This window comes from Micropterus salmoides, unplaced genomic scaffold (genome assembly GCF_014851395.1).
Source record: "Micropterus salmoides isolate LMB-PRFRI ecotype aquatic unplaced genomic scaffold, ASM1485139v1 Ms_hic_scaffold_18, whole genome shotgun sequence".
Classification (NCBI taxonomy): Eukaryota; Metazoa; Chordata; class Actinopteri; order Centrarchiformes; family Centrarchidae; genus Micropterus; species Micropterus salmoides.
In genome coordinates, this window is record NW_024040928.1 from 3,058,790 (window position 1) to 3,072,674 (window position 13,885).

The window sequence follows — 13,885 nt, forward strand, 5'->3', positions numbered from 1 at the left end:
TCTGTAACAGTAGCTAAAGCATTTTAGCTCACACAGACAATGTTAACCCTAATTAGAGCTTCACAGACACCAGGAATGTGTCCCAAATCGCTCCCTTGTTCACTAATTTACTGCTCCCTACCCACTCAATAGCTCTTTTTATAGTGAACAGTAAATCGAGGCTGTTGTACACACTCTGGTAGACGCTTAGTAATCATCTTTTTGGGTCATCCCTGACAGCTGCAGAGTTGTGCAACTGTAATTTTCGTTCATTTTCACAGAATTTTTGCGGGCACTATAGAGTGGAAAGACTCAAATAAAATGGTGAACAGTAAATGTAGTACACTGTACAGTAAATAGGGATTTTGGACACAGCCCATTAGGGATGCAGCGATTACCAGATTTCACTATTAACCGCCCTTTAAAACGTCACGGTTAATTAATCGTAAAGGCTCCACTACACCGAGTGTTTTTGTTGCACGAACCGAAACTGCTGCAACTTGCACAAAACGAAAACAAAGTTACACGAGCGGTGCACCAGCCTCAAGTGCTGTGCTTCTCAGAGGCCTGGAGGCTACTACTGCACACTGGCAGAGGGACCAAACTGTGAAGCTTTATTTCCACCAAAGAAACGGCTGAACTCGGCAGTGTGGGAGCATTTCGGGTGCCACAAGATTGACCAGGGCGTTATTTAAGAGGTGATGGATCACCTGTTCAAAAACATGCCGTTAAAAGGTTGCTGCTAAAGAAGGCAATACCTAACGTTACATCACATTTGATACAGCACCTGCGGGATCACCACCCAGCTTTGCACATAATTTTCAATTGCTTGTGCCACGCCACGGCAGTTTGCTGCAGCGTCGAGCAACACACTCCGCACGGCGAGCTCGCAAGCCGCTGTCAAAGTAGTTGCACTTTGGTGCTGAGCTGCTCAGCCTGGCCAGTTTCAAAAGCTGGAAAGGGCATTTGTGGAAGAACGTAGTTCTCTCAACCCTTCAGTCACTCAACATTTAATGTTACACCCTGTTTCCTGTTGAGAAAATGTTGCCAGGTGTAAAACACTAACATAACAGCAGGAGCTTATAGACTCAGGACTATACCAATTACCTGCATTTCACACTGCATGAGAGATATTCTCATATAATTTTCACTAGAACTTATATGTATGGATGAGAGTTGATGACAATAACACTTACTTATTAACACTCCCCTCTTTAATAACAATTTCCCCTGGGAAGTTAATATTCCTCTTAATACTTACATATAATAGAAATATAATTGTTAATGCAATTAAATATTAAAAACCAACTTAAGTCATTACTAGTGTTGTGAAATTAATGAATGCATAATAATTGTGATAATCATGAAACCGTGATTGTTCCTCAGACTATAATCATCGCATCTCAACATCCCATGCTGCTATCTTCACAACATTAACTTCAAAAAGTCCTTAATCAAGAACCTCAACAGAAATAAATCTGAGAATTTATTGTGTATCCCTGACATTTGTAGATGTGATGTAACTTCTCCCTTTTCATAACAACAAATAAACAAGTAATATTTCAGACTCATCTGATAATCTTTTATTGCTTTTTTGTCCGTTTTGGGCCTTATCACTATCCATCCCGGGTGAGATTAAATGTGTACATAACATACATAACACAGCATAATGTATCAAAACAACAATGAGAGATCGTATAAGAGCATTAAAGATCTTTTGCAGTTGCTGGGATAGACAGATTGCAACACCACCCCTGTAAAACCTGCTGATTATGAGCTGGTGTGGGCGGTATAGTAAAAAATGAAAAGTACTGGTCATTATAACATTATAGCAGCTTTGATTAAGATAATTGGCTTTAAAGTAACCCATTACCTGCTCCCAAAATAAATCCTAAAATGAGAGCAAAATATGATTTGGTAACCAAGTAATTCAGCGTCTCTGGCTTTAATTCCTCTTTCTCATGAGGCCAACCTTTCCATAATTTCATAATGACTTGTGCAAGATTTTGTCAAGATGAGGAAAAAAAGAAGAAAATCCAGGAGGATGCACTGAAGGCTTTTGGTTTCTATTCTGAATTACAGTTGGCCTCAGGTTGGTCAAACTTCCAGCCATGATTTTTGTCTTTGGGTCCCTGTAATTGTAGCTAACACTCAGCCAGGAAGTTTAGCTTCAGTCCTTCCATTCATGAAGCTGCAAGTGCCTCTTAGTGGCATATTTGGTTTATTAAAACATTAAATCTGAGGCACCGTCACTTCCCAGCTCAAACACTCTATCTTTAGCTCCTGCTTTCCACTCTTCCTTGCTGGCATAGGCAAATAAACATGCAATTACTTTCTCCTCTCTGTCAGGCACCACGGCATCCTCAAGTCTTTGGTACCAAACGGAGACAAGACTGTCCCAAAACAGAAGAATACAAAGCAAGGATCTAAAAATCTACGCTCACTTTATTAGGTACACCTTGCTAGTACTGGGTTGGACCACCTTTTGCCTTCAGAACTGCCTTAATCCCTCGTGGCATTCTTTCAACAAAGCATCACACACTTGCTGCAGATTTGTCTGCTGCACATCCATGATGTGAATCTCCCGTTCCTCCACATCCCAAAGGTGCTCTGTTGGACTGAGATCTGGTGACTGTGGAGGCCGTTGGAGTATATTCAAGAAAGCAGTTTGAGATGATTTGAGCTTTGTGACATGGTGCATTATCCTGCTGGAAGTAGCATTACACCAGCAGCAGCCTGAACTGTTGATACAAGGCAGGATGGAACCATGCTTTCATGTTGTTTATGCCAAATTATGATCCTACCATCTGAATGAATCCTAGAGACGGTTGTGCGTGAAAATCCCAGCACATCAGCAGTTTCTGATATGCTCAGACCAGCCTGGCAACAACAACCATGCCACGTTCAAAGTCACTTAAATCCTTTCTTCTCCATTCTGATGCTCGCTTTGAACTTCAGCAAGTTGTCTTGACCACGTCTACATGCCTAAATGCACTGACTTACTGCCATGTGATTATATGCGTTAAGAAGCAATTGAACAGGTGTACCTACTAAAATGGCCGGTGAGTGGATATTTTCCATTTACTATTTTCACTTCTAACTTTGTGAGTTAAGGATTCATCTCGACCAAATCAGAGTTGGTGATGGTTGGAACAGTGGAAAGATTACTGAGTTTTATTTTGTTTCTGGCTAGTCTGAATGAAGTGTGTTACAGCTTCCTAGTCTTAGCCACCACCAATTTACACACATTCATACATTGATGGCGGAGGCTGCCAACTGCTGGTCTCCCAGCTGAAACCACGGGGAGACCTGAGCTATCGGACTATCGCTATTTGAGTGGTTACAACGCAGGATGAGCCAGGGATAGCTGGTTAGCATGCTATCTTAAGTAGATATCTCTGCAGCACTATACATAGATGCCTCTGACATAATGTCACAAGTGTTACTTCTTCACATTCTGTTGATGAGCTTAGTTCATTTTGAATGTTAATGTTACCATAAAGTAACGTGTGTACATGCTCTTGTCCCCTTTTTGTTTTCTAGTGTAGATGAAGATAGTGGAAGTTGCCGTGGACAGGGGAAGTGTAGCTCCAGGCAGCCACGGGCAGTCTGACACACGCATTGTGCAGACAGATGTGATGTGGTGAAATGAATAAAATGAAATGCACTGTATGTAACAGATCATGTTTTACACACTGTTACATATAACTCCGTTTTTTCCTTATTCCATTTCTCCTAATGACAGACTTCATGAACAAAAATAATTTACATTTATTCATTTAGCTGACGCTTTTATCCAAAGCGACTTACAATTGCTATACATGTCAGAGGTCGCACGCCTCTGGAGCAACTAGGGGTTAAGTGTCTTTTTCAGGGACACATTGGTGGATGCGTTGCAGTGGGATTCGAACCCCAGTCATGTGTCTTATCTCTTCACCCCATAGAATTATGCCTTTCAAGTGTTTAACTGTTAGTCGACACTGAATGTAATGTACTGAGGGCCGCATCAACCCCCAACTCCCATGTCCCCAATTTCACATATTCTCATCTGGTTACCCTATGTAGAGATAATATGTCAGTGTTGTATTTACAGCTTGTTATAATGACTCCAAGTGGCCAAAAACATAAATTACCTGAAACAAAAATGTTTTATCTTTTATATTTCTGTTAAAAATGGATATAGATCTGATATATAATTATTGCATTATGCATCTATATCAGCCTCAAAAATCCAGTATCTGCTGGGCTTTAACAAAATGTTACGCATAAAGCACATAAAGCTGAAAATATAAAAGGAAATGTGCAATCTGCTCTCCATGGATGGCCAGGGTGAAAAATACATTTAGACACACACACGTGTCACTTTAGCGTATACATTATTTCAAGATAATGTGGAAAACAGAGGCTGTGCATGTTTAGGGTCTGTCATCCCCAGAGTTAATTAAAGCCACTGTAGGAGCATTAAGTCACGTCTGGAGTGCAGCAGCAGCAGCATGTGATGATGTTTGGAGGGGCAAAACAATGGTTACTGCAGACCCTTCCCAGAAATCCCACCCACCCTGCCATCAGGAGGCGTCAGAAAACACTGAGGAGAACTCCATATCATGCTCTGTTTGTACTGCTTTCCATACAGTTCATCTCCCATCCTAATTACACGTTTATGTACTGTGACTGCTTTTTGCCATACCTAGCACAGCATGTGGATCTAAGTAGCCGTTTACATTAAACCTCACAGCGGCCAGATTTAGATAGGGAGGCATTGATTCTGACGCACCCAAAAACAGTAAAGATCCAAATGAAATAAAAAGCAGCCTTGCCTCACTGCGGTCGCAGCCACTTTCATGGTGAGCTGCAATGGCATATCTGCAGCTTAGAAAGTTGTTAAATGTCGACTACACCCCCACGCTACTCTGTCATTTTATTCAAAGAGTTTACCAAAGATGCCCACTGCTCACTGAGTGCTCATCTGCGGCCGCTGAGACGTTGGCAGTTTTAGATGATACAGGCAAAGGGAAGGAAAGGCTTTCCTTAAACCAAAGATGTATCACACATCTGCTTGACAGGACTGTTACATACTGTAGATATAAGGTTGATAAGGATTACCACGCTAAAAAAAAAGTTATATAAAAAATAATATTTGATTTGGCTGCCAAGACTTACATCAAGACTACCTCTGCATTGCTTTTCTATTCATTTATTTCACCTTAAACAGTTCTTTAATCAGATTCTCGCTGCTTTACTCCGTATCTTGTGCTGCTGGTACAAGTCCTCTTTTGAAACAAATTGGCCTGTATTAGAAATGTAGCCAATTCTCATCCTGTTGGTAGATTAATTTTTTTGACTCATAATAAAATGAAATAAACTTTTGCAGTGTACAGTATGAGCCAGAGATATGTTTGACTGAATTTGGATATTGCAGCCAAAATATCACATTCATTCCACATTTTTGAAGATCTATGAGCTGTCCAAAGACTCGTATTTACGCAATTTTACTATGTTACTATTTAGAATGAACATTCCCAACAGGAAATGTACAGCAGTACTGCCAGGCGCCAGCAGCGATTCCAGTAACTCACTGTGCCTCGCCACTTGGGTTTTGTACAGATTAAACCAAGGCTGAATTAGGTAGGGACAGTAGCAAAATGTAAAAGGCATTGTGCGGAGAGACCACTAGTGGAACAATGGAACAATTAATTATCAACAAGAAAGGCAGGCAAGAAGAGGATTATTAGCAAAGAACCACAGACCATAGGGCTTTAACTAACAATAAACTGCAGTACAGAACTGCTAAAGATGTTTTTGAGAAAGTTTAGAAACAGCGTTGTCTGCCAGAAAGCACTGTAGAGATTATTATTACATTGTAAAATCTCCTGCTTAGTTCATACTGTCTCTTAGTAACCCCTAATAAAATGAAGATAAAACTGAAGTAATTGGTTGTGAAGCTAAGGAAGAACAATTAAAAGTAAGCACTCAGCTTCAATCTGTAATGTTAAAAAAAATACACAAACCAGGCCAGAAATCTCCTGGACTCAAAGACAATTACAAAGTCAGCCTGAAGAATATATCAAGGATTAAAGGACTGATGACTCAGCAGGATCTGAAAAAACTTGTCCATGCATTTATCTTCAGTCGACTCGACTACTGTAACGGTGTCTTTACTGGTCTCCCTAAAACATCCATCGCTGCTCGAGTCCTTACTAGGAACAAAAATCACATCACTCCAGGTCTGAGGTTTTTAAATACTGCAGTGGATTTAAAAAGCACTGAATGGTTTAAAGCCTAAATCCATTTCTGATCTCCTGCTACACTGTGAACCATCCAGACCTCTCAGGTCAAAACTTAACATGGAGAAGCAGCGTTCAGTTTTTATGGTCCATTTATCTGGAACAAACTCCCAGAAACCTGCAAGTCTGCTGAAACTCTCAGTTCTTTTAAATCAACACTGAAGACTTTCCTTTCTGCCACCGCCTTTTATTAAATAAAATCTGAGGCATTAGATTAATATCTTACACTGCACTGTACTTTTTACTCTTTTCTAGTTAACTCTTTTTTAGTTGTTTGTATCTTTGCTTTACATAAAGCACTTTGAATTGCGTCAACTCCCCTCAAATTTGGACTACAGAATTCTGAGCACTTAATGAAAAAAATATTTTATTGCATTACTTTACTATTTGAATATATTTCTGGAGATAAGGAGATTTTTAAAACCAGAGGATGGCATGTAGGTACACATTCACAAATGCCAGTATGGCTACTCTACTGCTGCAACTCAGTCAATCTGAAATGCACACTAGAGGCACAGGTAGCAAATTAGAACAAAACCTCACTTCTGCCTCCTGGTGTCTTAAAGCTGCACTATGGCTCCCTGCTGCAAACCACAAAGCAAAAAGCTAAAATCACAGACCATATCCTGACATAAACCTGCCAGCATCGTGAGAGACTTTACAATGTGAAATTTTAATTTGAAAACAAATCAAGCTGGTGGGGAGTTTAGAAATGCATCTACATTTGTGAACACTGCCTACTGTCTACTGAATTCTGCATTTTTGCAGGGTCCATTAAAAGCTAGGTGTAATTTCGGATTTAACAAAAACTGACCAAATAGCTGTCTGGTATGTGTAGTCTACCACAGCGACACCAGTACCGTCTTCAGACATGAGGAAAATATTGTCAGACTTGCGCAGTCTTTACTTTTCCAGAAAACACCTTCTTACAAGCCACTTAGTCAATAACACGATGTTTTTAGCATTAAACACCTGTGTTTGTGCAGTTAAAAATACAAGTCTAAAAGAGGAAAGCAGGGAGTTTAACGATCCTGAGTCAACTGTCAAAAAGCAGAAACAAGGTGAATAAAGATGTTAACTTTAAAACCTGCACAATTGTGTGCCACAAATTTTACTGCAGACCACCCAAGGAAAAAGATTCAAGAAAAGAACTTATGAAAATGTCATCCAAAGGGAATTTAACAGGAAGCCCCTCACTGCTGCTCAGTACAGACAGAGAGAACCAGATGAAGAGAGTGGAGACGTAGTAAAGGGAGGTGCCATCACCCTGAAGTGACAGCCCTACTGAGGACATGGCACCCGTCATTAAAGATGACATCAGAGCAGGGAGGGCCTTCTACGCAAGGTAGATCCAATATGATGCTGGAGACCGGCTCAGTATAAATACCTTGAGCCCAGTACCCTGGGAAGCAGCAGCTGTCGCTCAGACAGGAAGACTCCACAACTAAGGATATAACAGCGTCACGCCGGGACAGCAACCTCCCACTGTTTCTTTGGAGCGTAAACCTTCCCGGTAAGGTGGCTTTTTTACTGATTTCAGGTTAGTGCACAGGGAATTCCCAGCTGCAGCCTGGCTCTCAGTGAGGGGAGGGTTGCTGGTGGAGTGCTGATGGTTGCTGGCATTACAAGTGTAATGAGCCATGTGCTGTGGCTGGGTTTACACTGGAAGAGAATTTGTGCCTGTGACTGTTTTTATCTAGATTAAAAGAGAGATTTTTATTTCCTCAATAAGAGCCACAAGAGAACTCTGGACTCACCAAATGTTTAATTACATAATAAAAAAATCTTACGTCAAATTTGTTTTGAATACTTTTCACAGAAGCTGACTGATGAGTATGATCTGGCCCGTTTAGAAATGCAAGATTCTTGTTTTGCAGCTGTCTCTCCACTCTGATTGTTACAGCTGATACGCCGGCCATTCTGCACTTCATTACCACTACCAAGTGCAAATGAAGTGCAGGAGAGGCACTTGCCACTGTGAGGCATGGTCTTTCGGTTGGTTATTGTCATTGGGTGATGCTTTACATGACTTTTCTCATAAACTGATTCTGTCTTTGCAGGTTTAGCTTCACAAGATGGACCTGAGGGTAACAAGCATTCTCCTCGTCCTCCTAGCTTTGGCTGAGGCAACCCCTGACAGGTACTACCATGTGCCAAAAGTGGCCAAGACTCCCTATCCCGTCAAGAGTCATGGTGAGTCATCTATGTCTTCTCTAGTTCATGTAAAAACTTGCAATCTTTTACTATCACCACAATCTGGCGACACACTGCAATTAACACAAATATAGCTGTTTGAAATTCAACGGGGAGAAATAAGCAGGAATAGAAAAATGCCTGCATCTGTTTATGTTAAGTATAATAATTAAACTGCAGCCGAGCCCATTGTTGATTTGGAATAACTGCAGACTGCACAGTAAAACTACTTTCAGACTGTATGCCCTCCATAATCCATCTGTTTTTGTTCAACAGCTAAAACAAATTTAGACAAATTAAACTGCAAAATAACACCAGATGACACTTCATTTCTGGTGGAATTTATAGGACATATGCTGACCGAATTATAACTTGTGATGCTGAAAAGCAACAGAGCAGTCTCACGCCAAAGATGTTTTAAAGCAATCCATAAATAAAAATATCATTACAGCTTGCATATCACTGCACTTCAAAAAAGGTCATGATACACCCCTCACTGTCAGCTCGAATTAATTAATAACTTTAACCACTGATCTGAAAATCATAATGTGAGCTGTTGATGGCTGTGAATGTATAGTGGAAATATGGCAGTTTACTGCGTCATTTAAAGAACCTGACAAATACGACATATTTCTTAATTAACAGATTCAACTCATTATCCTAATCATCATTATCATCAGCACCACCCTGACCTTTTTGTAAGATACCTTCTTATTCAACCTGACAGACTGCGGGCTCACACACATCAGTAAATGAGGCTGCCAAAACGCCGTCCTCCTTCATTAACCGTCATGAAGGTGCACACCCAGCAGGTCTAGTGCAACGTCTCATTGGCTGAAAGCAGAAGGCTGTGGTTGAGCTGGCTGTACTGCTGTGAATGTGTATAACTGTATATAACTGTGAGGTGGGGTATAGCTGTAAAAGAGCACTTGTGCTCTGAATAAATAAAGGTTAAAGAAGGAAACTGTCCCTTTTGCCTGTATCATAAAGAAAACCCAAAGCAGTGGTCATGTAGCTGCCAGGATGATGTATAAAACTATATTTTATAACCCAGCTAAACAATGAGTCAAATTTTGCGATCAACAGTTGAATTTATTTCTCAAGTTTTGTTTTTGAAGAGGTTTCTGATGTGGTTTGACTGTGTGCCTCGACATAAAAAAGAGAATAGAAAGTTGACAATGGGAGCTCAATTTTGACAAATCTTCAAAACAGATGTTGTTACCACGTTGCAGGCACGCCCTAACAAACCACTTTGTGGTATTGAAATAACACCACACAACACCAGCACTCTGTGGCTGAGATAATTGAGACAGGTTTTTCAGTATAAAGGACAACGGGTTAAAAAAAGAATTACAGTCTCCGACTAAAGGGGGTGTTTATAGGGGCAACCAAACTGAGAATGAATATTGGTACTACACTATATTGCATGATAGTACTGCATGATAGTATAGCAGTGTTAACAGGTCACACACGGTTCAGCTACTGTGGCCAGTATTATCACCTCTAATTTGTGGTGTTTCTGGCTGCCAAAGTGTCCAGTTCTGGCACAAATATCCCATGTGGGCTTTCAGGCTCAGCCTTATGTGGCTTGGAAATGACGGCCCTGTGAAAAAAGGTTCTTCTCAAAGCAACAAGCCTTTCAAAAGAGAGGCCAACACTACTGGATTTGATTCTTTCACAGGATATGCTTTTGTTTTTCTGGTAATAATGCATCCAGAATAATAGTGTATATGGGAAAGTAGTGCGATGGCAATTTTCTCAGATATACTTTGCACAGAGGATAGTTCCTGGACTCTATCGTTAATGCCTTTTAATTTGCCTTGGTAGACGAGATAGATAGTTTATTATTATTTTCATTGCAAATCCTAAATGGTGCCTAAACTCTTTATATAGTTAGCTGGGACTTTACACAGATAGACAGATATTAAAGAAATGATTAACGTTACATTTGTACAATGTAAATTAGCTTTAAGCTAACTAGTAAAATGCATAAAAATGTCAACATATGTTTAATTTAATTAATGATTTAAGAGAAGAAAAAAACTGGGTTCCCTGCTTTTTTGTTTTACCTCCAGTAAAATAAAAAACATACATCATACACTAATTTAGTGCATATATATATACACTCATTTGATGGTATCCATAAACTCTACACATCATGAAAGGAAATGCATCAAGGTGATGTTAACTTGCAGACCACTAACTATACATTCAGGGCCAGTGCTGGAAATTACAGGTTGTAGTATAGTGGTACCACTGGTGTGTTGGTTCCCATGCCAGCAGACATAAGCTTGGTGAGAATATCCCCTCAGACCAGTGCTGTGAGGACTATCCTGGGAGAGAGAGTGCGGCCCCACAACCCACCCTACAATCATAGAGGAAGTGTTCTAAATCAGGTTATGGTCTTACGGAGAACACCAACCAAGGAGGCTTAATGCACTGAAGAGGAGAATAATTGGAAATGCTTCAAACTGAAGCCATGCCTCTTTTTTCAGTTTGTCATTTCTTTGGAGGATATTATTTGTCTGTATTGTAAGCTTGTATGTTTGTTTTCTATATCCATCTACAACATCATTTGGGATACTGTGAAGTACATTTTTTTTTTACAGTAAAGCTCATGATTCAGTACAACAGACTAAATTTATCTAAAAAATACACCTGTGACATAATGACATTATGATGTGTGCATCATATTACCTGAATAATTTCATCTTGTGTATCTATGTGTTCCCTAGCCGTCGTAGGGGATACAGGTCCTCAAGGTCCTCCAGGTGAGCCAGGACCAATGGGACCACCTGGACCTCCTGGAAAGAGTGGTGTAGGACATCCTGGACCAAAAGGCCCACCAGGACCTCCTGGACCCCCTGGCTACTCCCAAGCAGGTAAACCTGGTCCCCCAGGTGGCCATGGAAAACCAGGTAGCCCTGGTATTCCTGGTGAGAGAGGTGCAACTGGTGCAACTGGACCAATGGGTCCCAGAGGTGCACCTGGTACGCCTGGAACACCTGGACCTGCTGGACTTTCTTCTGTTGGAAAACCTGGACCTGCTGGCTTCCCTGGGGCAATGGGACCAAGAGGAGAGCCTGGTCTGAAGGGACATCCTGGTATTCCTGGTCTTCCTGGCGCCAAAGGAGAGAGAGGCATTGGAGTTCCTGGGGTTCAAGGACCATCAGGCCCAGTTGGACCAATGGGCCCATCTGGTATGCCAGGCAAACCTGGAGAAGGTAAAACTGGTGCCCCTGGCTATCCTGGAGAACCTGGCAAAAGTGGCTCGCCAGGAAGAGATGGTAGTCCTGGGCCAATGGGTATGCCAGGGCCAAAGGGTCACACAGGTGCTCCAGGCACAGGAGCACCAGGTAAACCAGGTCAGAATGGTACCCCAGGTATGCCTGGACCTATGGGGGCTAAAGGTCCGCAGGGTCCTGCTGGTCAGCCAGGCTCCCCTGGCATGCCAGGTGTTGGAAAAACAGGTGAACCTGGAATACCAGGTAGCAGAGGTGCTCCTGGTACTTCAGGAACCACTGGTCAGAAAGGAGAGCCAGGCCCAACTGGTTTTACTGGTCAACCAGGTGCTCCTGGTCCTATTGGCCCAGCTGGTCCACAAGGTGCAAGAGGGTTCCAAGGTGAGGCAGGCCCACAAGGACCCAAAGGCGATATTGGTATGGTAGGTGCACCAGGCCCCAGGGGAACCAAAGGTGAGCAGGGAGCTCAGGGTTTCACTGGATCACCAGGTAGCCCTGGGGCTGTAGGTCCTCCAGGAACTCCAGGTCATAATGGTCCTCAGGGTCCAAAGGGCGCACAAGGCCATGCTGGTGCCCCAGGACTTCCAGGTTCAAATGGCGCCCCAGGACCAAAAGGACACACAGGCCCCGGAGGAGCACCAGGAAAAAGTGGTGAGAACGGAAGGCCAGGACCCATGGGACCAAGCGGGCCCCCCGGTCCATCAGGTCCTCCTGGGCTTAAGGGCCATCCAGGTCTTCCAGGCCCACCCGGTCCAGCTGGCTTGACAGCTAAGGGAATTTCTGGTCCTCAGGGGCCACCTGGAATTCCAGGTGCCAGAGGTCAAGATGGTCACCCAGGACCTACCGGTCCTCCTGGTCCACCTGGCCCTCCAGGAGAGATAGTTTACCACCATGAGAAGAGCATGCCAATCAAGTCCCACGAGGTTGTGATGACTCATGAGATGATGAAGGCCCCCATGTCCGCCTTCAGTGCTGTGCTGACTACGGCTTACCCTCCAGCTGCAACCCCTATTCAGTTCAGCCATGTTCTGTACAATGGGGAGCACCATTATGACCCAAACAGTGGTGTGTTTACCTGCCAGATCCCAGGTCTCTACTATTTCAGCTATCATATGCATGTCAATGGTGCCAATGCACTGGTGGCCCTCTACAAAAACGAGGAGCCACTAGTTTTCACCTATGATGAGTACAACAAGGGCTTCCTCGATCAGATGTCAGGCAGTGCTGTTCTTATGCTGCAGGGTGGTGACAGAGTCTATATCCAGGTCCCTGATGAGGAGAGTAATGGTATATTTGCAGCAGATAATGTTCACTGCTCATTCTCTGGGTTCTTGATCGCCTCAACGTGATTTCACAAATCCAAATAAACCTCAAAATCTTACAAAACAATGAACTACTCAGAGAATTACTTCCAAATTCCAAATTGAGATTGTAGATTAAAGAAAAATATGGTTGTACTTTTACCAAGTTTAACAGCCTTATTTTAATCTCTACAACAATAAAAAGGTCTTCAATTTGCTAACTAATGACTTGACTGAAAGAGGTATTAATTCTGAGTAAATTTTTTAAATATATAGGTCAAATTGATCCCTTTCCCCAGTTCACCGTATGTGCCTGCAATTTTAAGAAACATTAAACAATATTGGATGATATCGTAAGTGGTGCTTTACAACTGCCTGTAACATTTACAGCATGTCTTTTATTTGTGTTTGTTTTTATTAATGTCTGTTGTTTAAGAATTTTCCTGTAATATACAAGACACACAAAACTGTTATACTATGTTATTAGACCATCAGCACATTCTCACAAGCACTGTGACCAGCCAAACAACACAGAATGAGAAATTCAAACTGCATTTTTTTTTTCAAAACAACTACATCCCATTGGATACGTTAAGTTATGTACAACTTATTGACCAAAACACAGAATAAAAGTTCTAGTTTGAAAAAGAATTGTTTATTGTGTATGTTGTTCCCCTTAACTGTATGGGTCTTTGACGTTAAGACATTAGAAATACGCAATAAACCAAAATATGTGCTGCTTTGGAATAAAAGGCATACCTTTGAATGCAGATGTGTTGTAATTGTGGTCGATGGCAGCAACCATGTCTTTCCAAAAGTCAGAATTCACCTCATTTCCTCGCTATTCACAAAAACATAAAGTCACATTTTAATATCTTTTTCCACA

General features: G+C 41.8%; 2 protein-coding genes across 3 annotated transcripts in view; one reads left to right on the plus strand and one right to left on the minus strand.

Annotated features, from left to right (window-relative positions):
• nt5dc1 (5'-nucleotidase domain containing 1) overlaps positions 1-13,885 on the minus strand; it is a 72,739-nt gene that overhangs the window by 54,329 nt on the left and 4,525 nt on the right. For both annotated transcript variants that reach the window (XM_038726756.1, XM_038726758.1), the window contains exon 6: positions 13,759-13,840. In XM_038726756.1, coding sequence (XP_038582684.1) covers positions 13,759-13,840 — 82 coding nt within the window. The remainder of the gene's footprint in view (positions 1-13,758; positions 13,841-13,885) is intronic.
• Positions 7,622-13,769, plus strand: col10a1b (collagen, type X, alpha 1b). The gene is made up of 3 exons (XM_038726755.1): positions 7,622-7,776; positions 8,324-8,456; positions 11,192-13,769. Exons 2-3 carry the CDS (start codon positions 8,339-8,341, stop codon positions 13,045-13,047), a joined length of 1,974 nt encoding a protein of 657 aa, XP_038582683.1. The 5' UTR covers positions 7,622-7,776; positions 8,324-8,338; the 3' UTR covers positions 13,048-13,769.